Source organism: Falco rusticolus, chromosome 15 (genome assembly GCF_015220075.1).
Source record: "Falco rusticolus isolate bFalRus1 chromosome 15, bFalRus1.pri, whole genome shotgun sequence".
Classification (NCBI taxonomy): Eukaryota; Metazoa; Chordata; class Aves; order Falconiformes; family Falconidae; genus Falco; species Falco rusticolus.
Window position 1 is genome coordinate 22,544,526 of NC_051201.1, and position 20,635 is coordinate 22,565,160.

The following is a 20,635-nucleotide window of genomic DNA, read 5'->3' on the forward strand; positions in this document are numbered from 1 at the left end:
GCCCTGTGGCCGGGGCTCAGGCCCCATCCGACCACAGCAGTGTCCTTGCCCTGGATGTGGGGGGCAAGAGGTGAGTTCTCCTGCTGCATCTCTGCTGGCCTGAGGACACCTGCGTGCTGTCACCCCCAAGCCAAGACCCAGGGAACTCATATCTTCTGTGGCTCTATCCAATGCCCAGATTGTCCCTTGTTAATTATACCATAATTAACACTAACCGTGTCCTTCTTCATCCTCTTCTATGAGCAGTGAAGTGCCTCACCCCCGTGCTGCTGCCATCCCAGCCTTGTGCATTTGCTGCCCCCCTGCCTGATGGAGCCAGCGCTGGCAGAGGACCCTCCTCGAGGCGGCCAGCTCAGCCTGGTGCAGGAGTGCTAGTGGGACGTGGACAGTGGCATGCGCCAGCCCAGGAGGGACAATGGCTCAGGGGACCGGGAGCATCAACAGTGACTACAAGGACTGGGAGTGGAGCGCTGATGCTGGGGAACGGGCCAGGCTCCTGCAGAGCCCCAGTGTGGAGACGGTGCCGAAGAGCGGAGAGAGCCAGGGAAACAGTCTGGGGGCCACGTCGGCTTTGGGAGCCGTCTTCATCGTGGTCAATGCTGCCCTTGGGGCTGGGCTGCTCAATTTCCCTGCCGCCTTCAACATGGCTGGTGGCGTGGCTGCGGGCATTGCGCTGCAAATGGTGAGAGGGTGCAGAAGGGTCAGTCCCCTGTCCCACCCTGGGAGGGGGCGTGGGGGAGATGTATGGAGCCCCAGAAGGGGCTTGGGGAGGACCAGCTCCTGGGCAGAAGCCCTCTTGGGTGAGGTGCACCAGAGATGCTCAGTGTGTTCAGGGGTGGCCGCCCGGGGTGGCTTTGGGGACCTTGTTGCACTGTTGCCTCAGTGTCCCCTCCCTGTCCCTTCCCCACCTCAGTGCATGTTGATCTTCATCATCGGAGGCTTGGTCATCCTGGCATACTGCTCGCAGGCCAGCAACGAACGGACCTACCAGGAGGTTGTGTGGGCTGTCTGCGGGAAGGTGCCTGGTGTGCTGTGTGAGGTTGCCATCGCCGTCTACACCTTTGGCACCTGCATCGCTTTCCTCATCATCATTGGAGACCAGGAGGACAAGAGTAAGTGTGTCCACAAGGGAAAAAATTAACCAGTTGCTGTTCCTTCGGCTGGAAGGGAACAACCTGACCACTCCGGCTGTCCCCACAGTCATTGCTGCTCTGGTGACAGAGCCCGAGGAAGCTGGAAGCAGCCACTGGTACACAGACCGCAAGTTCACCATCAGCATCACCGCCTTCCTCCTTATTCTGCCCCTCTCCATCCCCAAGGAGATCGGCTTCCAAAAATATGCCAGGTGGGTGGGGAGAGTCCTCGGGTGTGGGCCAGCCAGCACCCACAGTCTCGGGATGGGGAGTGGAAATGCCATGGTTCTAGTGCTGTATCTGCCTGCTGAAGGGGTTGGACATCTCCCCCTCTGCTGTCTGTGCCTCAGTTTCCCCATCCGGGAAGCAGAGGAGCTGCTGAACAAGGTGAGGCCACAGTGTCGTACTCCAGGGCTTGTGTCCCTCCTTTCTACTTGCTGGAGGAAGCGGGAAGAGCTGCTTTCAACTCTGTTGTCCCCTGTCTTTGGAGTTGGCCATCCAGCAGAAAGGACAGCCCGTAAGGGTCCCCAGACCAGGTGGTCTGCGGGCCAGCCCTGCCCCACCAGGCACCTTGGCGTAAGCTGGCTGCTGGAGCTGGGCCAGGGCTACCGAAGAGTGTCACTTCTTTAATGTTCACCTCTTCCTCCTGCCCAAACTCAGCGCGTCCCCTTGCTGGCAGATTTGCCGCTCACAGCGGCATGGGACAGCCCCTGAGCGGAGCAGGATTGCATCGGCATCTGTTCTGGGGACAGTGGGTGACAGTGCCTGGCATGTTCCCATGGGAAGGGAGATCAGGGGTAGTCCTGATGGAGAGGAGTGGGGTGGCTTGGGCTGTGCAGGGAGGAGGATGGGGCTGGAGAGGCTGGGAGGACACCCTCCGTGGAGTGGGGAGGCAGCACACTGATGGCCTCCTGTCCCCTCTTGCAGCTCCCTAAGTGTGATCGGCACCTGGTATGTCACAGCAGTCATTATCATCAAGTACATCTGGCCTGACAAGGAGTTGGTGCCTGTGGAGATCCCCACCAGGTGAGTGCAAGAGACGTGATGTTGACAGTGACCATCGCAGCACTGCAGAGGCAAGCAGGGGTGTGGTACTGAGGGCTGCAAAGGCTGGGGACAGATCCTTCACCAGTCCCATCCCTGGGTCTGGGGATGCTGCGTGGTGCTGCCAGAAGCTCCCAAGTGGCTATATCTCTGCATGTTTCAGAGGGGCAGGTGGTGAAGGAGAGGAAAAAGACCTCTGGGAGGTCCGTGTGGCTCCATCACAAGTGTTGAGGAGCACTGATGGACTTTTAGCTCTGATACATCCAGGCCCAGAGTTCCCCATGCAGTGCTTCTGCTCGCCCAGCAACAAAGGCTGTATCTATTTTAGGATGCTTTTGGTTATTTCGTTGGCCAGCACAGTGCCTGTGCTGTGTGGGGATGTTTCTGGACCCGTTGTGGGTAGTGGGAATTTTAGGACAGAGCAAGGTTTAGACCAGTTTTCGGCATTGCCTAAGCAGATCCTTATTTTTTTACTGATGTTTTGGGTTTTTTTAAGTCTTCAGTTTGGGCTAGTTCTGTCTCAGTGAAAAGCCCTAGTCCTCAGGGAGTGCTGGGGTCTCAGGAAAAGCATGCTCCATGCAAAGGCGTTGCCCTGGGTGGGGGACGCAGTAACAGCAGAGGAGCAAGCCCATCACGGAGCACCCCCAGCTCGTCCTCCCCCAAGGCACTGGGGGGGGGGCGGGGCGGGGGCGCCCTGATCTGACTGGTGGGTGTTTCTCTCCTGCCAGCCCCTCCACCTGGACAGCTGTCTTCAATGCTGTGCCCACCATCTGCTTTGGGTTCCAGGTAAGGTCATGAGCTGGGTGCTCCCCTTCCCATTCTGTGGCCGCCTGGGTTGGGGACCAGCATGGTGCAGGGATGCTCCCCTGGGCAATTGGCCAAAACTTTCCCCATGTGCTTGCTGCACGGCTTTGTGCGGGGGCTGAAGCCAGTTTAACATCTCACCACCCCTGGATGGAGATGGATCAATTTTACCCTAGCTGGGAAGTGCAGGGCAGCCTGTCCCCCACCCCGAGCAACAAACCTGGGGAGAATGCAATATCTCAACAAACCCGGGGATATCACAAGTGGGATTCCACGTGCCTCCCTGTGACTCTGGCTCAGGCCATCGCATGTCCCTGCTCTCTCTCTGTGTCCCCGGCAGTGCCATGTGAGCAGCGTGCCCGTCTTTAACAGCATGAAGCAGCCAGAGGTGAAGACCTGGGGAGCGGTGGTGACAGCGGCCATGGTGATAGCTCTTTTTGTCTACACGGGCACTGGTAAGCGAGGGGATGCTGCGTGAGAATGGCACAGTCCTTGGAGGGGCTGTGAGCTTCTAGAGTACAGGGACCCTCTGGTCAGCAGAAAGACCGAGTGGGAAGGGAGGGGAGTCAATCTAACTCCCCCTGCGATGCGCCCTGTGCCATATCCATCCAAGTCCCGTCCCTCAAATACACGTGCAGGAGGCTTGTCTCTGTTCCCCACTGACTGTTCCCTTCCTGGCAGGTGTCTGTGGCTTCCTGACCTTTGGAGCCGGCGTGGAGCAGGATGTCTTGCTGTCCTACCCCTCCAATGACATCCCTGTTGCCCTCGCCCGGGCCTTCATCATCCTCTGTGTGCTGACATCCTACCCCATCCTGCACTTCTGTGGCCGGTGAGTGCTGGGAGAAGGCAAGGGCTGGTATGGGAAGGAGGGACAGCGCAGGGAAACCCCCCTGCCCTGGATCTGTGCCTGCAGGGCTGTCTTGGAAGGTCTCTGGCTCCGCTACACTGGAGTGACGGTGGAGGAGGACGTGGTTCGGGAGAGGAGGAGGCGCCTGCTTCAGACCATCAGCTGGTTCCTCTTGACCCTTCTCCTGGCTCTCTTCATCCCTGACATTGGCAAAGTCATCTCTGTCATTGGGGGCTTGGCCGCCTGCTTCATCTTTGTCTTCCCAGGTAGGACATTCCAGGATGCTCAGGGGCCGACGGAGGTCTCCTGGCCTTCTGTCTCAAAGAGGGGGGGAGTGGGATGGAGACGCAGGAACCAGGAGGTCTTTAGAGAAGGACAAAAGTGTGGCTTGAGGTCGGTCAGCAGCCCAACTATTTTGGCTGCACTCTCTGCTCCATAACGGGGAGTATGGCTCCCTGGTTTGTGGGGTGTCTGCTGAGTCTCCAGAGGACAGTCCTCATTGGGGTCTAATTTGCCTCCCCTGCCTTTCAGGACTCTGCCTGATTCAAGCCAAGCTCTCTGAGATCCAAGAAACCAGGGCAATCAGGTAACTGAAACATGCTTCCTCTCTCCCCACCTCCCCTGTGGATATCGGGGCGAAGATCCCCTATAAACGCGCCCTGTCCTCCTGCATCCGCAGCTGGTGGGCCCAGGTCAGCTATGGGGTGTTCATGGTCACCCTTGGAGCCTTCATCTTTGGACAGACCACTGCCAATGCCATCTTCGTGGATCTCACAGCCTGACTCCTCCTCCAGGCTGGACCACACTGTTGCTGCCAAGGGGGTGCAGGTTTCCCCTAGGACCAAAGGGAAGCAGGGAGAAAACACATTGGCATGTTGGGAAGATCCAAGAGGAGTGTTGTTATCCAGGCCTTGGCTGAAAGAGCCCTGTGGTGGTTTGTATCTCATTGTCTTAACGCACCAGGCAGTCAGGCTTCTCCTCTCAGCCCTGACTCCCTGGTGAAGCCAGAGCATCACTACAAGGGGACCTGTAGTCCAGGTCAAGCCCTTTCTGCCCCTCCGGGGCACACATCGCTACCTTAGACATCACTAAGGGGTCACGGTTGGGGTTTGTGAAGGCATGCTGCTCATCCACGTACCCCCGTGCTGATGGAGCTCTTCTCCATAGCTTAAACTCCTTCCTCTCCTAACGTTGCAGGGAGACAGTGCGTCTTGCATAAAGGGAACCGGTAATCATGTTTATTAGACAGGGTGACATCCCCATAGTCCTCTTCTGTGTCAGTGTTTGGTTTGGTTTGAACTCTGCTCTCCTGTGGCTTACATCGCCTGTCTCCTGCCTTTACTCTTACATCTCCCTCCGCCTGGGCTGCACTTTCTGTTACGAAGTGGGACCATTGCCTTCAGCCTGTTTTTTGTTGTTTTTTTTTTTAATTTATTTCTGAGGATCAGGGTGACCCCAGGGTAGGGATGTGCCTATGCAATGTTTTCCTTGCCAGGAGTTGCTCACTCACTAGAGAAGTGCTGTGGCTACAGTGACCTCCTGGAGACACTATGCTAAAGCACAGCTCTTCTACAAATTTCAGATCCTGTTCTTTCACGGAATGGGACTGGGCCAGATAGAGATTTTAAGGGATGCTTTGGGGATAAAGCAGTCAGTATTTATCCGTTTTATATTGTTTCCTTGGTCGTTTACACTTTGTGGCTGGTGTTGCTCTGGGCTGTCCCTCCGTTGCCTGTCTGGGAGTTTCACTTCTGCTTTCATTGGCTTGAGCAGTTCCCCCAGCCAAATCTGCAGCTGGGGGAAGTTAAACCTCAGCAGCAAACTGCTCTTGTTCAGTCTTTGAGTTTCCTTGTTCCTCCTTTGGCTTCTAAAACCCCGGGGAGGGAGGAATTCACGCATATCTATTGCTGCATCTGTGGAGAAGGTCCAGCCCAGCTTTGTGCAAAACCCAGCTTCACTCCTCCTGCATCTTCGGGCAGCAGCCCAGGCTGGCATGGTGGGAAGGTGAATCGTGGCATGCTTCTGTACTTCTCACTGTGGCTTTCTCCCACTGCAGCCAATGGCTGTGGGTGGGAGGACAGCACGTGGGCACTTCCCCATGTGGAAACATTTGGTCTCTCTCTACCCATGCTTGCTGCATGTAAAAGCAGCCCCCCTCGCTGCTCCATGGGATGAGATGGGGAGACCCAAGTGGAGAAGGAGGAAGAAAAGCCCCAAGTGTAGCATGAATGTTTGAGGGACCCTGTGAAGGACCTCCCTCAGGGTACCTCCAGCCTCCATGCCCTCAACTTTTGACAAAAGCAGGCTCCAGCAAACTCCCCACTCGTATGGCCCTGGCTGCCTCCTGAGCCCCTTCACCCCCCTCCTGCCTCAGAGCAGGCGCTGGGGCTTGGGGGACCCTTTGGCATAAAGAAGAGGATGCTCACCCCCTCACCCCCCCCGCCCCTGAAGACCACTCCTGGATGCAGGGAGCACAGAGCCACCTCCCGTGGAGCTCAGCAGAGATGCTGGAGGCTCAGCAGATGCCAATGCTGAGATGCCTTTCAGTGCCTGCTCCCCATCAAGATGGGAGGGGTTTGGTACCTGGTGGGTTTTGTAGCTCTGGCTTTCCCAAGTGTGATGGGCATGAGGAGGTCCCACGGCTCAATTGGATGCAGACAGGGTGTCCCATGTCTTTGGTTGTCACCTGGGGAGCCTTGGTCCCCCCAGGAGGGTCTGCATGGCTGAGGGCAGGGTGGGTACAGAGGTGCTGTGGCCGTTTCTGTTTGCCTTACCACTCCCGACTGTTTACAAACACTGGCCTTTTTAAATTTATTTTATATGTGCAGAAAGCGGAGGGACCTCGACTCAATAAAAGTGACATTGTGGTGCGTGTGCCAGGCAGGCATGAGGTGGTTTTTGTGGAGCTGGGGGAGGAAGATGCTCCGAGGCAGGATGCAGGGATGAAGCCGTGTCCCGAGACCACCATCCCAGCTCTCCAAGCTTTGGGGGGGCCAGTGTGGGACCAGTGTGGCTTTCAGTGCTGATCCGCTGGTGGCTGTGGGGTGGGGGTGGGGTGGGGTCCCCCAGCCAGAGGCGGGGCCTTATGGCCTCCCGCAGGCCCTCGCACCACGGGGTCCCCTCCTAGCCGGGCCCGTGGGCTGCCAGGGGAGGGCCTGGTGGTCCCGAGCCCGGTGTTGGCACCGCGGGGCTGACCCCAGCGCCGGGAGGCGGGCGGGAAGGGGCCGTTCTGGGCTTCCGGAGGGGCGGCCCCGGGGAGCTGTGGGCCTCAACCGGTTTCGGGGATGGCGGCCGGCAAGCCGGGAGCGTGCAAACGGCGGGGGGATTTTGCCAGAAGGGCAGAATGGCCCCCGCGGTGGCCTGGAGGGGGAGGGCTGCGACGCTGCAGCGCATCTGATGCTCTGTGGGAGGCCCGGCCTATCCTCCCGCCGCCATGATGCGCGCCCTGGGCCGTACGGCCGTACCACCGCACTGCCGGGGGGGGGGACGGGACGGGGGCCGCGAGGAGCGGAATCTCCCGGGCCGTACCAAGGTAGCGCGGGGGGACGCGCTTCAGTGCCTCAGCCAGTACCACCGCGGGGAGGGGGGCGCGATCCTTGGGGCGGTACCATTCGGGGAGGGGCGCACCGTGGCACTCACCGCCACTTCCCCGCCTCAGCGCAGCGCCCCGCGCTCATTGGTCGGCATGCGCATGCGTAGCTCGAGAGGCCTGCAAGCACTGATTGGCCAAAACAGTAGGAAGAACGCCTCCGTTCGGTCTCGGCCAATAGGCTCGCAGCTGTGGCGCCTCGCGGAGGGCCGGGCTAGGGCGGGGGGAGGACGGGCGAACGTCCCTCAGAGGTCGCGCTGCGCTGATTGGGCAAGAGGCGCGCTGCCCCGCGCTCTGATTGGGGATGCGCCAGGCGAGGGGGCGTGCCATTCAGCCGGCGCCCCGCCCACTCGCGCCCCCGCTGCCCCCCTCCCGCTGGCGTGCCGCGAGGGGACGGGGGAGGGGAAAGGCCGCGACGTGAGCGCGCGACCCCGTCCGCCATTTTGTAGCGAAACGGCGGAGGCGAGAGGATAAAAGCGTAAGCGGCCACAGCCCGGCGTCCCGCTTCGGCCTCCCTACACCCCCTGAGGTGAGTGTCGCTTTGCCGTGCCCAGCGCCGCCTCGGTTGGCTTTCCGGCCGCCCTGCGGGTGGGGGTGTGGGGGTCCCGGGGCGGCGGGGGTCGCGGGCCCGGCGGTGTAGGCCGCGGCGGGGCCCGGTGGTGCCCGGTGGTGGGCCCGGCAGAGGGAGCCCGCCCGGCACGGTGTTCCCGCGGTGCGTGTGGGCCGGGCTGTGGGGCCCCGCAGTCTGCCCCTGGCTGCGCCGCTTCCCCGGCCCGCTCCCCTTCGCCGCTGCCTGCCTCTTCAGCTGGCGTCCGCTCGGCGGGAGGAGCAGCCCGGCAAAGTTTGAGGGGCTTCGCCTCAGGCCGGCCCGCGCTGTGCGCGTCGGTGGCGGCTTGGGGCGGGAGCCGCGGGTGTTTGCAGGGCCGCGGGTTGCCGGCGGCGGCGGTGGGTGCAGGGGGAAGCTCTGAGGCGGCTGGCTGCCCGCTGATCGCTCCGAGGCGGCGCGGCAGCCCTCAGCTCCCGAGCTGTTCTCGCTTCTCTTCCTCGTCCGGTTTTGTAGCGTTGATGGTGATAGGTGGAGCTCTGAGAGACTCGGGAAGCGGCTGGTGCCGGGCCTAGCCCAGTGCTTGGCTCGGTGGCCCCTTCAGAAGGCCTTGTTGTGACTTGCCCAAAAGAAACAAGTAACCTATAACAAATGAGTTGTAGTAAATAATCCAGTGGTATTACCTTCTTGCAGACTACATGGAAGAATGCTTCTCAGCGCTGTCCTCCAGTGAAGAACACGCTGCCCAGTAAAATGGACTTGCTTATTTCGAAACTAGAAATAGCAACAGTTGGCTGTTTTGACAGATGCTGTATTGTTAGAAATAGCTCCTTCGCAATTGTTCTCTTAACTTGGAGAAGTACCATGTTCACTTCATACAGTAAGGCTAGTCAGCACTCATAGTTTCATTCCAACAAACCACAAACAGCTTGGACTGTTTACAGCAGAAGTGAGATAATACTAAAAAATACAGTGCTTTGGTCTGTTGATAAGTCTTACGCTTAGACTGACTGTTTCCAAATCTCACTTGCTGGAAGGAAGCATGCCATCTGTTCTCGGTGGATCTTTCTTTTTTAAGCTGGTAACAAAACAGGTATGACACTTGACAAGTCACTCTTGCACACACAGCTTAAGTGTTTCCTGTTTCTAAGGTAACTACACTGCCATTGACAAAAATTATAGGCAGGATGTGTCCAGGTGAGGTGACTGTCTTATAAACAGGAAACAAATTTAGTTGGTAATAGGCTTGTTTGCACTTTGTAGACTTGTTAGTGTCTTATTTTTTCTGCCCTTTTGCTTTTGAGTTTGCTGTTAACTGCTGATCCTCTTGGCCTGGTGTCTCCAAACCAAACTCGTAGCAAGCTTGCTATCTACCTGTCTCTCCTCATTAGAGAAACACCTAGTACTGTTTATGCTTTTAGCATAGCGCTCCTTGATATTTAGTTCATTTTGATTGATGCTGAAGTGGGTACTGTTGGTGTTCAGTTGAGTAAGTGGAAGAGAAACTGTACAAATGTAACTTGGGTAAAGTGAACAGGGATGTTTTGTGACCCTGTGATGGGTCATCATTAAATCGTGATGGGAATTCTTATCGCTGAGAATCAGGGTTGAGGACACTGTGATTTTAGCCAGATTTTTCTTTTGTTCTGTAACCATCTCTTCTATATGAATATTGCAGTTCTCCTTTGCCCTTTGAAATATCATTAAACTGTTACAAAACATGTTTTGGATGGGAAAGCAGAATGAAGCCCTTGAGAACAAGTCCCTGTATTTCATTCACTTCCCCCCAACAGAAATTGTCCTGCGGTGTTTGACTGAAAGTGGGAAGTAAGAGTTTCTTGCTTTTTTTTTGTAGTCCATCCTAGTTGAAATGTGAATACATCTGAACTGGTGGTGTCATGATTGATGCATGCCTGATACATTTGAGGTACATTCCAAACCTGAAATTTAACTGGCCTTAGCATATGGGAACAAACACGTGTGCTTAGTTCAGCTGCTCTCTCTAAACTGAAGCTACTGTCTCTAATCATCATTGTGGCTTCTGGTTTACAGTAATTGTGTGCAGTTTTCCAGTAGGTGGAAAGTTCAGGTGGCTTTTCTATGTGTAAACATATAAATTTGAACTGGTTGAATTAATCAGGAGCTTATTTTACTATTAATGTGACTTACACTGTAAGGGTTTTCACTCTGTTGATTTCAAAATGGTAGACATTCTGAAATCTGACTGGACCATAGTATGATTCAAAACCTCCTTTTCCCCTTGGAGCACTTCTCATGGGGGCCTTCTGAGAGGTGTGCTGCTCTTCCTTATGTTCTTTTGCTCATGGGTTTGAGAAGTGGGTAAGAGACTGTGTTCTGAAGAACAGGTTTAACAGTGGCACTTTTAGTATGTTTTCTATGATGTTTTCTGACAGGAGTTAACCTAATGAGCAAACATTTTGCTGTTTTTCACTCTAGCTGTTGTATCCTCCACATGCAGTACACATGGCCTAAAATCTTTACAGCTCTCGAAACCCAGTGGGAGTAGTTACCTCTGTAAAATACTAAAAAAAAAAAAAAAATAATATCCACAGTTCAGCTTCAAGTAATTTTGAAATTACTTTCTTTGTAAGGCTGCTTGCAGATTTGTGGAAGATTTCAGGTTTGTAATCTTCAGCAGCAAGGCTTAGTTACTCCTAGTGATCTGCTTCAGGTTAGTAGGGAGTATTTTTGTCAGATGTTACATATTGGGCCTCTCAATTTTGTGGGCTTTGAATTTTTGCCTAAAACTTCATTGTATTTATGTTTTGATAACCCAATAGAACTCTGCTGTTGAAAAGAATCTACTGAAATAGATGCCAAATGTTTTGCTGATGGTCTTAGAAAGTCTCAAGGCTGTGTAATACTGTAGATTTTGGTAATATTTTCTGCCTTTTAAAAATCAGCTGTGTTGCATAATATAAAATGGTAACATGGTAAGACCTCCTGAGTCCTGTGTCTCAAGGTTTAATCTGTATCGTAGGATCTGTAATTGTAAGTAGTTAATTTTGTCAGCAAATCTTAACATTTTTTTTGTAAACTCTGGCTGAGGCCTGACTTCTCGGAACCTGTAAAGATGGCAGGCTTGCCCCATGGGCTGAAAGCTTCTTGAATTGTTGAGGCCGGTGTAGGGAGATTCATTCCCACTAAGAATATATGCATCTAAAAATAAAGTCTGTGTTGCATAGCATTCATAGCTTTCTTAATCAGTGTGGTAGTAATTGAATTTTAGCCCTACATTGAATGATGAGAGAGGTACCTGTGCATTTCTGCTTTCTGGGCAGAGCTCCCTTAAGTACTTAAATTTTGTATACTGTTGTAAGTTAGGTTGTGTTATTTGAACCTGTGAAATGCTATTAATGGTGCTTGCGAGAGCTGTCAGGTTTTTTTCTGTGCATCAGGATACATAATGTGCAAACTATGTATTTAGAACATAAATAGGAAGCTGCTTCCTTCAGCTATTGTGTTCTGTCCTTGAGCTGCAGTGTCTGCTCAGGCTGCTGTTCTTCTTCGAAAGGGAAGAATTCCATTTTGACTCTAGCTTGGGTTCTCTGGTGGCACTACCAGATTCTGCAGTTAGGAAGTGGTAAAGCTTGTTGTGCTTCCCTCAGTTAAAGCACGCAAGGTGGCAGTCCCTGCTTTTCTGGGGAGAAAACGGGGATGCTATTAGTCGGGTGGGATGGTCACTGTCAGTGTTCTGCAGGATGCTGCGTGGCAGCAGGGAGGATCAGATTTATGACTGAGCCCAACTCTTAAGAGTTCCAGTACAGAAAAGCTTGATTTTGGGGTGAAGTAAGTGCATTTGCTGTGCTGTTTGTATTGGTCTGAGGAACAACACCCAGATAAACCTTTTTTTTCTTCCTAGGGGCCTAGAAGTCAAACTCTAAAACTTGTTATTGTCTTAGAACGCCAATGTGGTCATTTTTGGTTTGTGTCTTTTCTCAAGTCCTGAGTTCAACCAGGCCACGAGTTCTTCAAACTGGCTGCTGAAATCTGGTGCTCTGACAGGGACTGAATTTCCCCTGGTAGCTGCTTGCTGTGGCTTGTGTAGGTACTGTGGCATGGTGATCTGTCTGATTATTTTTAACAAATGTTTTTCAGAAGCTTTGTAGTGGTTCGGTATGTTAAACCTTGCCAGTAAGAGTGTCTTGGGAAGTGTGTGCTTCCCAAGCCCAGTGATGCTTTCTGGATTATTCCAAAAGAGGAATAGAGTTTTTTAAAAAAGAAAACCAAAACCCAGAGGTACTGGGCTACCAAGAAAACTTGTTACCTTTCGTGCCTGTCTTCCTTAGTTCAGAGCTGTTTCACAGTCAGGGGGCTTTTAAACCTGCGCATAAAGCTAGTGAATCACAGCTTGTCAGATGCACAAAAAAGAAATGGAAGTTTTCTGCAATTTTAAACTGCTGCAGTTTTAAACATGCTCTGAATTTTTCTCAGAGCACAACTGCCTTGTCATTGAGGAATGCTTTCAATATTACCGCTTGAAAATTTTTGTTTCATGAGATGTAAGTTTTCTTATGCAAGTAAGAGCTTACATAGCTTATAGGAGTACACAGGGTTTTCTGTGGCATACTGAAAGTCTGTTGATGATTTGACTTTCCTTACAAATAGTTTACCCACATTTTTATTTAATCCAGTAAACTTTTCTGAGGAGCAGAATGATCTTCGTTGCCTTGATAGGAGTTGTTCGATGTTTTAAAGTGTTGGCAATGTTTAATAACCTGTAGTTCTAAGTGAGTGAAAACCTTTGTAAAAGGGAGATGGGGGAAGAGTTCTAGCTGTACCCAGCAGAGCCTTCTCAGCTTGCCTCGGTGCTGTTCCTGTTCAGTTCTTGCAGAAGGACAGCCAACATGTCAAGCCGTGTTGCTGCAGGGTTGCTTTCTGAACAGATTTGCTCTGAGCGTTGTGTGTGCCAAGTTAATGCATCACCTGTACAATTCATCTCGATCAGGAGAAATCCCATACTCATGGTTCTGGCCTTATAGCCAAGACAGTAAGGCAGTAGTTTTTAGTCTGAAAAAGGGAATCTTCAGACTCTTGGCGCAAAGCCTGTTGACCTTGGTGTCTTGATCAAGTAGAGCTTCAAAACAAAATCTCCAGCTTGGTTCTACCTCTGATAAATTACAGTGCTGCTTCTCAGAGCAGCTTACGATTTCCTTTGAGACTCCTCAGACTGTTGGTTGTGTAGGACTTGCTTTGGGATGCAATTTTATCACATTGGCAATCTGTAATTTAACAGATGAGATGTCAAGTGCCAAGTTTTGTGTTGTCATAGAAATTTATTAAGCTGGCAAGCTCTGCTGTTGTAGCTCGCTGGAAAGCTGTTTCAGTATAAGCCAAATGTTAGGGTTAGTTTATTGCAGTTCTTTGTGTGTGTTGCTCATTCACAATTGCTTGTTTTGGTGTGCTTGGTTGAGTGCAATACAAATTTAATGGCAGTGAAGCAAAATATTGCAGAGATGGTTAAAAAGCACTTTTTTTTTATAAACTTGTGATTGATGCTTTGAATGAATCTGACCTCGGATTGTTGCTGTGTGGTATCTAATTCATTATGCATCTGATTTTCTTCTTTCTCACAGTGCTGAAGGCGTAGTTATTCTTCTGAGTGAGCTGTTAGCTGGCTCTTTCAGACTGACAAAATGCAGAAATGGATAAATGTGGTTGGACACTGTGAAAACAACTAAGCTAGTGTTGTGAAAACTTAATAGTACTTTTTACTTGTGCATGTAGTTATGTCAAATGGTTTATGTAAGTTAAGCTATCGAATATGTCCATATTATCAATGTCTTTGTTAAACTTTTATTTTTTTCCTCGTTTTACCAAGTTGCCTTGTAAGGGGGGAAAAAAATAATAAAAGCTCGGAGGCATAATGTTGAATTCCTCTAAGATTCGACTTTGTACCCTGTAGTGTTCTGGTGGAAGTAGAAAAAGAAACCACTAATCATTTTTAACGCCACATAAACTTGAGCTTAAAGATATTTAAAAAAAAAAATTAAAAGAAAAAATTCAAAAAACTTTTAAATTAATTGGTAGTGTTTCATAGCAAGTTAACAGCAGTGCCTAGAATGGAGCTGTGAAGTTGCTACAGAAATTTAACAAATCTAATGTAATACTGTCTTTCAGGTGCCATGTTTCAGAACAGAGGAAGACAACTGAGAAAGAAGAGCTGAAGAAAGTAACACAGAACCAGATACAGGCTAATTGGGGGAAAAAAAATTAACCTGTCTCTGAGGTGACTAAAGGGGAATAATGGTGATTTTGCGCCGGGCTCGGCCGCCTGCTTCCGCCCCGACCAGCAATGAATCTTGACTCGCTCTCGCTGGCCTTGTCTCAAATCAGCTACCTGGTGGACAATTTAACCAAGAAAAACTACCGAGCCAGCCAGCAGGAAATACAGCATGTAAGTAAACTAATGATGCTACAAAATAAACTTTGGAAATAAAAATATGCTAGTGTCAGATGGAGGTTTTCTTCCTTACCATTTGAATTGTGCTCCACAGTGCTTTCATGTGCCTTACTCTGTTCCCTGCGGTGTTGAGAATCGCAGCTTGTGTCTTGATACTCCTGTTGGTTTCATCTGTCAGGTCATGGAATACAGCAGCTCAGAGCTGAGGCCAGTATTAACTTTGTAGCTGTATATTAGGATTTCACTGCTGCTCTTGAAGAGTGGTATGCAAAGCTTTCCAGACTCCTTCAGGTTATATCTTTCAACTTGTGGACATCCTGTAGAACACTGATTGGGAGAAGGAGGGAAACATTATACATTTACTGTTCAGAGTTGTTGCGCTGAAAACCTGAGTACACATCTGAATGCTTTCACTTGCCTCATATAGAAGATTTTTCCTCTTCATCTCATTTGCTGAAATGTGGCTTGGTGGTAAAGCCAAGCTGACTTCCTTGGCCCTGGGTTTTCAGAAGGCAGGCAAAGTAACTGCAGATTGAAACCCAAATACCGAAGATCTGGGCAAGAATTCTGGTTTAACTGACTCTTTTAAAAATAGCTCTGACTAGCAGGATGGACTGAAAAGCATTATCTGCCGAGGAGTTCTTAGGAGGAAGTGAATGTTACTGAGCCAGTTCTAGAAACTGGTTTAGTTCAGTTCCCAGCAGACAGCTGGGCCAGTTAGATGTTGGGGTTTTTTCTTGCACTAGTGCAGTCCTGCAGTGATTTGAATCCGATTAGGAGGCTGGAGGGCTTAAGCAGGGTGAGTTTCTGGTAACAGCTGACTTTAAAAGTGCGCTCACTACTTGCCTTGAGGTGAGAGAGGGTGATTTCAATAGTATTTGCTGCTGAAATTCACACATTAAAATGATCTCATAAGCCATGGAGGTGGAATACATTTCTTGTAGCTTTTGTAAGGTTCTTGTCGTTTTGCAAGTTTACTACTTGCAGAGGGTTCGTCTGAGGTTGTGTTGTCCTTTTGATCACTGTCATTTCCGTAGATGTTTCTTGCAGCAAGGTGTGACTGAGGCATGACTTGCAGGTCTGTCATGAGCAACACTTATGTAAAGGTTAATAAACATTTCTTTGATTTGGGAGAAGATAAAGGTGATGTGCCATGCAGTTGGAAGATAGATCTCTAAAACGGGGACAGATAGTTCCTTATGCTTTATGGCAGGCCTCTTAGACTCACTGTGGTGAGAGACTGGAAACGGCTGCTTTGTGTGTTTGGTGTTAAGACAGATCTAGGATTTCAAGACTAAATGCCAAAAATGCCCATGATCACTTGTCTTTTTTTTTAACTTCCTGGTATGAACTTCACTGTTGTAGTTGCTGGTACAGTTTTTCCTTAGATTGTTGAGAGATTATATGTGCATGCTTTAACTCTTTGTCTCTCGGTACACTGCTTGGTATAAATTTTTGGTGTGGTTCACTCAATGTTACAAAGCTTATATCTAAGTATACTGAGTATGTGGAAAACTGTATTTGGAGTTGTTCTTGTCCCAACTAATCAAAATTACACTTGTATTTACGTACATAGCTTAAGAGCATAACATGGTAAATTTGAACTAATTTCTGCTTAAACATATTTTCAGTAGTCAGTTTAACATAGGTGATGCTTTTAAGACTGCTTTAAAAAAATAGAATATATGTTTTAAAAAAAAAGCCACCAAATCTCCTGTGCATTTGTCAGACAAATTCTAAAGAATGGCATCCTCTGAAGTGAGTTTTCATGGTCTCCTTTTCCTGAACTCTGTGGTAAGGGGAACCTGGTTGGAGAGGAGGGAAGGGCTTTGCCGGCATTCATCTAGGAAAACAAAACTTTCTGGATCCCAAAAACCGGAGTTATTTTCAATCTAAGCCTGTGTTTGCCTAAACAAAATCCACCTATTCTCTGTATGATAAATCTAAATATGGGTGGCTCAAACTTTTATCCTGAATCACAGAGTGGTTGAGGTTGGAAGGGACCTTTGGATGTCATCTGGTCCAGCCTCCTGCTCAAACAGGGTCCCCTAAAGGTGGTTACCCAGGAATGTGTCCAGACAGCTTTTGAGTACCAATATGGATGGAGACTCCACAACCTCTCAGGGCAGCCTGTGTCAGTGCTTGATCACCCTCGTGGTAAGAAAAAAAAAGTCTTTACAGGGTATTTTATGATTGGGTAGACTGTCCTGTAAATTTTTATGAAGGCTGCCAATACAAAGCTTTGTTTCTACTCTTTCTACAGGAAAACAAGCAATTCTCATTCCCTGCTCCCTAGAAAAGCTCTTATGTGAATGCAGTTAAAGTTGAAAGATGTTACGCTACACTTCTAGCCTTCTCATCCCCTCCTCCCCATATGTTAAATTTTCAAATGATTTACCTTTTGAAGTTACTTGTGTGCAAGGAAGCAATCTAATTCAGATGCAGAGAAGTTGTGTCGATGGCTTTAAGTACATACCTGTGTCCATCTGCTTTGATGAATTCATCTTGGTCATGGCAACAAGTAGCACCCTAGGAGATGGGTCCAGCTTCATGCCAGTCTTGTTACCATATCTAAATCTACATATTGGGATTGCTTCAATGAATTGCCTGTTTTCTGAAGCCTGAGCTAACTAGTAGAACTAGCTGTCAATTCAGTTTCACTGCCTTTTGCACCAGTTTGAGCATCTTGCTACCTAATCATGGGGGGATGGCTGCCTATGAAAACAGTGCTGTCAACAGAACTGGAGCAGGCTATTTACTCTGCACTGACATACCATGAGCATGTATATTCTAGCCCTCTGGTCAAGGAGCAGAGCTATATCAGAGTTGAATGTTTCTTTCCAGCAGATCAAAACTTGACAGCCACTGGCATTAGCAGGCTGTGAAGGAAAGGGAAGCATGGTGTCATGTAATGGTAGAAAAATTGAAATGAGAATGATCAGGAACAGCAGAACCAGAGTGGATGCAGCCTAAAGCAATGCTGTTTGTCTTTTTGGACAAAGAAACTACTGGCAAACAAGGATGTTTAAGACACAGGGAAGCTGTCAGCTTGGTGGAGGCAGTCAGAGCTTAGGCAGAGCTGCTGGTTTGTACTGGCACGTTGTCCGTCCTGCAGTGAGAAATGGGGAAACAATGGCAAAACTTCTGCCAAAAGGTGAAGGTTGGATTTGATGTTAGCTACTACTATGTGAACAAAAGAGGCAAGCTATTGGTTATTAATGGACTTCAAATTTCTGCCAGTATGGATTTTACCAAAAACAAATAATGATGTCCAGTTAGATGAGGTTTAAAGGAAAGAGTAAGTGCTGAAACAACCTGAAGGTATTTCAGACAGCAAGCTGATGAGCTGGGATGTAGCCAAGAGTTACATTTTTGTTAGAATCCCCTATCATTTGACTTAAGTTTAATATTGTTGTTAAGATTTAGTAATGAGTGATAGGTATTGCAAATTCACAAATGCAGATCACCTATGACTGAGCTGTAGAATTCAGTTGAATGAGCTCTAATGACAGGGGAAAGACTTGATAAAAGGTTTCAGCTGCAGGTGTTCAGCATATGCTATTTGAGTTTAAATCTTGCTAATAAGCAATTTTGAGATGATCTTTTTTCTTTAGATGGCAGAAAAAAACTTCCTGTATAGTATGCCCTTGTGTCTTAACAAACACTGGAATAATGACAGTTAGGACCAGTAGACAACGTAGAAGCTGCCTGCAAGATCAGTGAAGGTGCTGTATGATGGCTTGTCGCTGGGATGAATTCCTGCTACATAGGCATAGCACAGAGGTGCAAGCTGTCCCAGGGCTGTACTCTTGCAGAGTTAAGCACTGTAGCTGTGGGGAGAAGTGAGGCTGTGGCACTGTGTGGATTCTGGGCAGCTTTAGCGGCAGAGCAACTTGAAATCATCTTCTAGGTGACTTGAAAACCCCTTTTTACATAGCTTTTTAAAAATACTACCCATGAAATGTGTGGCTTGTGTCACTGACATGTCTAGATTCTTTCTCTTGGTTTATACTTTACATTTGCAAATATGGTTAATGACTTAGTTTCTAGGTTACTGATTAAAAAGGAACATTCTTAATAGCTAAAATTGTAGATGACTTAACCCCCAGAAGTACTGCTGTATCCATGGTATTAGATTCAGATCTTGCTCTGTAATGACTATTTGCTACCAAGAAGGTTTTTGGATTTATTTTTTTTCCAGATTGTGAATAGGCACGGTCCCGAGGCAGACAGGCATTTACTACGCTGTCTATTCTCGCACGTGGATTTCAGTGGCGATGGTAAAAGCAGTGGCAAAGATTTTCATCAGGTATGGTTTGCACTGAGGCATCTACTTACTAGTTTTCGTTGTTAAAAATCTGCAGTAGGGATTGACCTGTTTTAAGCACAGAGGCAGGTGAGAGGTAGTAGCTTCAAGCAAACTCTCTTCTGGTATATGGCCATTCAATTGCAAGCACCTTTTGCCAGTCCTGAAGTCAAAAGACAACAAATTGTGGATATCTGACTCATTATAATTGCTTGATCTGGAAAAACAGATAGCTTCAGTACAATTGCTCTTTCTACCACACACAGTGCTCTATTTTGAAAATCTTTCTTTGTCTTTTAAAACTTTGTCCAGACCCACTAACACTTCTGGTGCTGGCTATGTCTATTCTCAAGAGTGTTTTCATCCTTAAGCAATTTTGCCACAGACTTTTTTGCTCATAAACAGCAATGACGTGTTCTTAGATTGTCTGTTGCAATGTGTGAGGATGCTTACAGAAAACAAAACTTTGCACATATGATAGAGAATACTTGATTGCTTTCTAAATATTAAAAGAATACCCAAATGAAACCTGATAAAAACTTGAATGAAGATAGTTAATGTTAATGAGAATTTGGGCACTTAAAAGACTTAAGCACCTTATCTTTGTTCACATTTACTGCACACAGTGGACAGAGTTTTGGTTTATTTTCCTGTTGCAAAACAATGAGTGTTCAAGTTACCTTGTTCTTTTCAGACTCAATTTCTGATCCAGGAGTGTGCGTCGCTGATTACAAAACCAAACTTTATCTCGACGCTGTCCTACGCCATTGACAATCCTTTGCACTATCAGAAGGTTTGTATGCTTCTTGCAGGGGATCCCAGTGTCAGAAACTGCAGTGCGTTGGTCTGTAGGAAGCCAGCTGGTTTTCCCTTGCATTTTTCCTGGACGTTTTTTATGGCTAAGATTGGGTGTATTAAAGGCTTCAAAAACTGAGCTTCCCCAGAAGTTGGGGGGTTGGGGTTTTTTTGTTAAAGTGAGGAAGTTATTTGATCACTCAGAATGACTGCAAACTAATTTTAAAGCTTAACCTAATGGTAGTACTTTATGGCTTGTTTGTGGCAGCCAGAACCAAAATAAATTACCGGCACTCCTGTTGAATTCAGTATGAAAGCCATGATAGTGGTTTAATAATGAAAGTGGGACAGGCAGAAGAAACATTTAATTTAGATGTATCCAAAAATAGTTCCAAAGATGTTTGTGTAGCTTTGTGTTAACCTACAGCAGAATAGTTACTAATATTCCAGACCTGCAAACAGACTCTAGATAGCTTGCCACATTACCAATGAGACTAATCCCTTAACAGCTTCTATTTAACTCTTCTTACCCGTTTCAGAGTCTAAAGCCTTCACCCCATTTATTTGCCCAATTGAGTAAAGTCATCAAATTAAGTAAAGTTCAAGAGGTAGGTGAAAGCTTATTTCAAAAATAAAGATTTTTTTACTAAGCTTGTTAGAAAGGACGATGTTCCCTCACTATGATGTTTGCTCTTGTTTGTAGGTGATTTTTGGTCTCGCTTTACTGAACTCTTTCAGCTCAGATCTACGAGGTTTTGGTAAGTGAAGCTTCCATAGTACTGCAGCAGGCACACTTTTTTTCTTTTTAAGCAGTGGGCTTTCTAGATGGATAGAGGTGTACCTGTATGACCAGAGTAATACAAGACCTTGCAATTAATGGTGCCAATGAAGTCTAGCACAGTTTTCAGAGGGGCAGTAGGTAGCACAGTATTCTTTTCTTATATGAAGTTGAAGGTCCCTTCCATGAATGACTTGGTAGATAATGAATCAAATTGAGGTAGTTTGGTATCTTATCTTCTAGAGGTCCATAAATTTGAGTACTGACTATGGATTATGAGATTTCTGTTTAAGTCTGAACTGTTGTGGCTTGTGGTAAACTGACTAAGGGAATGGTACCTAGCTAAAAAGAATGTTCATATTTAAAAAGAA

The 20,635-nt window shown here is 48.3% G+C and overlaps 2 protein-coding genes across 12 annotated transcripts in view; both read left to right on the forward strand.

The window, feature by feature from the left end:
• The first annotated feature begins 246 nt into the window (after nt 1-246).
• Nucleotides 247-6,711, forward strand: SLC38A7 (solute carrier family 38 member 7). The gene is made up of 10 exons (XM_037408915.1): nt 247-682; nt 914-1,112; nt 1,201-1,345; nt 2,061-2,159; nt 2,906-2,963; nt 3,322-3,436; nt 3,663-3,810; nt 3,895-4,094; nt 4,360-4,414; nt 4,508-6,711. Exons 1-10 carry the CDS (start codon nt 416-418, stop codon nt 4,608-4,610), a joined length of 1,389 nt encoding a protein of 462 aa, XP_037264812.1. The 5' UTR covers nt 247-415; the 3' UTR covers nt 4,611-6,711.
• Nucleotides 6,712-7,791: 1,080 nt separating this feature from the next.
• CNOT1 (CCR4-NOT transcription complex subunit 1) overlaps nt 7,792-20,635 on the forward strand; it is a 61,335-nt gene continuing 48,491 nt past the window's right edge. For 5 of the 11 annotated variants that reach the window (XM_037408644.1, XM_037408639.1, XM_037408647.1 and 2 more), the window contains exons 1-6: nt 7,793-7,946; nt 14,103-14,379; nt 18,587-18,694; nt 19,386-19,484; nt 20,026-20,094; nt 20,190-20,244. In XM_037408644.1, the coding sequence (XP_037264541.1) occupies nt 14,278-14,379; nt 18,587-18,694; nt 19,386-19,484; nt 20,026-20,094; nt 20,190-20,244 (433 nt within the window). In that variant the 5' untranslated portion in view covers nt 7,793-7,946; nt 14,103-14,277. Of the gene's footprint in view, nt 7,947-8,928; nt 9,055-14,102; nt 14,380-18,586; nt 18,695-19,385; nt 19,485-20,025; nt 20,095-20,189; nt 20,245-20,635 lie in introns of those variants that run through there. The other 6 variants (XM_037408637.1, XM_037408642.1, XM_037408641.1 and 3 more) reach the window with 3 other exon arrangements.